This window comes from Physeter macrocephalus, chromosome 21 (assembly GCF_002837175.3).
Source record: "Physeter macrocephalus isolate SW-GA chromosome 21, ASM283717v5, whole genome shotgun sequence".
Taxonomy (NCBI): Eukaryota; Metazoa; Chordata; class Mammalia; order Artiodactyla; family Physeteridae; genus Physeter; species Physeter macrocephalus.
The window spans coordinates 77,624,417-77,628,786 of record NC_041234.1 but is presented as its reverse complement, the minus strand read 5'-3'; the positions used below and the strand labels follow the sequence as shown (position 1 = coordinate 77,628,786).

At 42.5% G+C, this 4,370-nt stretch overlaps 1 protein-coding gene across 1 annotated transcript in view; it reads left to right on the top strand.

Annotated features, from left to right (window-relative positions):
• Positions 1–813, top strand: part of LOC102977204 (nuclear RNA export factor 2) — an 11,447-nt gene extending 10,634 nt beyond the window's left edge. Inside the window, exons 18-19 of the mRNA XM_028482325.1 lie at positions 573–633; positions 769–813. Coding sequence (XP_028338126.1) covers positions 573–633; positions 769–813 — 106 coding nt within the window. The remainder of the gene's footprint in view (positions 1–572; positions 634–768) is intronic.
• The last annotated feature ends 3,557 nt before the right edge of the window (positions 814–4,370 follow it).

Genomic DNA, 4,370 nt, shown 5'->3' with positions numbered 1-4,370 from the left:
GTGGGATAGGGAGGGTGGGAGGGAGGGAGACGCAAGAGGGAAGAGATATGGGGATATATGTATATGTATAACTGATTCACTTTGTTACAAAGCAGAAACTAACACACCATTGTAAAGCAATTATACTCCAATAAAGATGTTTTAAAAAAAGACTAGTATGGAATCTAAAAGAAAAAAAATGGTTCTGACAGACCTAGGGGTAGGACAGGAATAAAGACGCAGACATAGAATGGACTTGAGGACACGGGGAGGGGGAAGGGAAAACAAAGCAAAAACAAAAGCAAAAAAATTTTTCACTTGTTATTTTCTTAAAAACCTTCCTTGATCAGTATATATTGAATTCCCTTGTTCTTTTGCAGAGCTCTACTTTTCTGTTTTGAATTCTAGTGGGTATGAATGCTAGTGATAGATGGTTTGGTTTTCACTGGGTCTTTCTTCGTCATTACACATAGTGTTCATACTGGTACATGTGTCCCAGCAAGAAAGTGGCATAGATTTAGTGGTGGCATTGCATTGTCAGCATGACTGTACTGTGGTACTAATGGAGATCACCTGTTCTTCTCCCACGGCAGGTATCTTCAGGACAACGAATGGAACTACACCAGAGCTGGTCAGGTCTTCAGTATGCTCAAGGTGAGGGCTGGGAATCAAGTGGGGTAAAGATGAATGTTTCTGGGCCTTCAGGGAGGCCAAGAAGGTGGAGGCCGGTGGCCTAAGAATGGAACTTGGGGAGCTGGCTGTTCTGACATCCCGACTCCTTCTCTCCAGACCGAGGGCAAGATCCCAGAGGAGGCCTTCAAAGAAATCCCCTAAAAGGAGCGCTTGGATGCCATCTTTGTCTGTCTTCATCCATATCATCATTGTTTCTCTCTTCTCCAGCCTCAGGGCATGCCCATGAACGGGGTTGGAGGCCTGGCCGACAAAGAAGCCAAAGTTACCTTGTAGGCCAGGTAACATAGCCACCTGAAGGGTCAGTTGTTTCTGTATTTTCCCCACTCACGATTGCTGTTTGTTTACATAATAAAGAGTGATGTTGCATGTTGTATGTTGTGTGTTCTGCATTGCTGTTCCCTGCCCCAATCATGAGCCAGTGGGTCCAGGCCTGAAAGGCCTTGGTTACCTTCCTGCCCGACCCCCATTGACCCTGGCAATCTCTAGCAGATATATCAGGCTTGACTCCATAGGTAGTTTGTCAATAAATTCTGATGAGACGGGACATGATATGCTTCCAGGGATTGGTTTTTGGAGGCAGTGTGACTCAGTCAGATGCTCTACCTGGAGACTCTCAGAAACAGGCATATGACCCGGAACAACAGAGGCTTTGCAAGGGATGCTGACTGGCTAGTGGAGGGCTTTGGAAGGAAGGAAGGAAGATGAGGATGTACATGTTTTACTTCTTGTCCCTAATCATTTCCAGAGACCATACCGTGAACAATTTCAAGATTTGCGTACAGGTGAATGAGAAACAGGCCTTTTCACACCTCTCACCGTGCCTCCATAGGAATTCTCATCCATCCACTGTACTGCCCCCTCTCCCTTTCTGAAGGTGCACTGTGGGAGGGATCTCACTTCAGTACCTTAGAGTAGGGGAGAGTCAGCCTGTCTGCCCATGCATTTCTCATGTGCTTGAGGGCGTTGAGCCATTTCATTTCACTTCCAAACAAACAACAATAACATGGAATCTTACATTGTGGTCAGGTCTGTGTGACCTTTCTCATCAATGCAATTAGCAGTACAGAATTGCAGGCAAGAGTTGAAAGGGACACTTGCACAACTTATTTTCTGTACTTCTGTAATTTTTGCACTTTAGACAACAAGCAGGCATAATTTTTGAAATTAAAATAATAGCAGTACCAAATTTCAAGTTACAATCGTATAATTGAAGACACAGGTCAGGTACCACCAGTTTACAAATTATGCCTCCATTTTTGGGTCTTGCATAAGTTATTTCCTACCACTTGCCACTTTTCAGTTCTTTATGTCATTTACATGAAGGATCCATATATTGGCTTGTGAATGTCTTTAAAAACATGATCTAAGGAGATGATTGCCATTAGATAAAGAATAATTCCATGTTATTCCATGTAGTGCCTCAATGATCAGAGGCAATCTTGGCATTCTCACCTAAAGAACTGAACAGAGATCACACTGTACACTTCTCAGCTGCATTGTGAAGAATAGAGGTAGACTCAGATGTAAACCAACAATTGCATTGTCTGGCTCAACTCAGGCTCTCTGAGCTGTTTGAGTTCCCTCGTGGACAGGGAAAATAGAACTCATCACATGCCCCCTCTACTTCCTCTCTCTACTTCATCAGGCTTCCACATCCTTCGCCTCCTTCCCTAGACAGCTCAGATGCTGCCTTGGTCTTCCATTCACTTGTTCTCCTGCCAATTCCTTGCTTTCAATTCCCTTGCTCTCATGATCCTAGGCAAATGCTAACCCTGCAGCCTGTCTCTCTCTCTCTGTCTCTGTCTCTCTTTTTAATCTCCAACTAACTTGTGTGCCTTCTCTCAGAATTGCTCTGGCTCCTGTGTGGTACTCTCCACTCCCAACACTTTGTCCCAGAACTTTTGTCTGAACTGATGCCCTTACCCCTTGGATCCCTGCTTGTACCCCCCACCCCCAGCCATACTACTGCTTATCTTCCAAAATATGTATTCCATTTATCCTATTTACCTGCTCATAAGGTTTTAATGGTATCATTCCCTGAATGATCACAGGATTTCCCTCCAGGCACTACTCCTTATGATCCTACCACCCTGTAACCCCTGTGCTGGAGAAAGCCAGTGTTTGGATGTGAACACTTCATTCCCTCAGTGGCCGTATCGAAGGAAAGAAACCTCAGACCCATATCATGCAAGATTAGACATTGTACCTCACCCACACCAAAATAATATAAAGAAGGAAAAATTGGTGTTCAGCTGTTCTTAGCACCCTAACATGCATCAAAGAAAGGTGGTGAACTACTGGTAGGAGGGCGCACTTCCTAGGCGTTGAGGATGGCAAGTGTCTGTGGCAGGGCCTGAAATTCTGCAGCTGTAACAGGATCCCAGGTGTGATGGTTAATTTTATGTGTCAATTGTCTAGACTGTGGTACCCAGATATTTGGTCAAACACTATTATGGATATTTCTGTGAAGGCATTTTGGGGATGAGATTAATATTTAAATCAGTAGACTCTGAGTAAAGTAAATGACTCTCTAAAATATAGGTGGGTCTTATACAATTGGTTGAAGTCTTGAATAGAAAAATGACTGACCTCCCCAGAGAGAGAGGGAATTCTGCCAGCAGACTGCCTTCAGACTCTTAACTGCAGCTCTTCCCTAGGTCTCCAGCCTGCCAGCCTACCCTGCAGACTTTGGACTGGCCAGGTTCCACAGTTGCATGAGCCAATTCCTTTTTAAAAAATTAACAACTAGATGCCAACAAATTGGACAACCTACAAGAAATGGAAAAATTCTTAGAAACAACCTACCAAGATTGAATCAAGAAGAAATAGAAAATCTGAACAGACTAATTACTAGTAAGGAGATTGAATTAGTAATAAAAAATCTCCCAATAAAGAAAAGCCCAGGACTAGATGGCTTCACTGGTAAATTTCACCAAACATTTAAAGAATTAATACCAATCCTTCTCAAACTCTCCCAAACAATTGAAGAGGAGGGATCATTCCAAAACCATTTTATGAAGCCAGCATTATTACCCTGATACCCAAACCAGAAAAGGACACTACAAGAAAAGAAAACTACAGGCCAATAACCCTGATGAATATAGATGCAAAAACTCTCAACAAAACACTAACAAACTGAATTCAGCAACATATTTAAAGGATCATTCTTGTCTTTTTGACAATAGTTATTCTGACTATTCTGTGACGTATCTCATTGTGGTTTGGATTTGCATTTCCCTGATGACTAGTGATGCTGAGCATCTTTTCACGTGCCTGTTCGTGAAGATGTGGAGAAAAGAGAGCCCTCATTCACTGTTAGTGGGGATGCAAATTAGTGCAGCCAATATGGGAAAATGTATGGAGGTACCTAAATATGTTAAAAATAGAACTTCCATGTGATCCAGCAATTCCACTACTGGGCATTTATCCCAAGAAAATGAAAACACACTAATTCAAAAAGATATATGCACCTCAATGTTCATAGCAGCATTATTTTACAATAGCCAAGATATGGGAGCAACCTAAGGGCCCATTGACAGACAAATGGATAAAAACAATGTGGTGTGTGTGTGTGTGTGTGTGTGTGTGTGTGTGTATACACTATAGAATATTACTCAGCAATAAAAAAGAATGAAATCTTGCCATCTGTGACAACATGGATGTATGTGGAGGGTATTATGCCTAGTGAAATAAGTCAG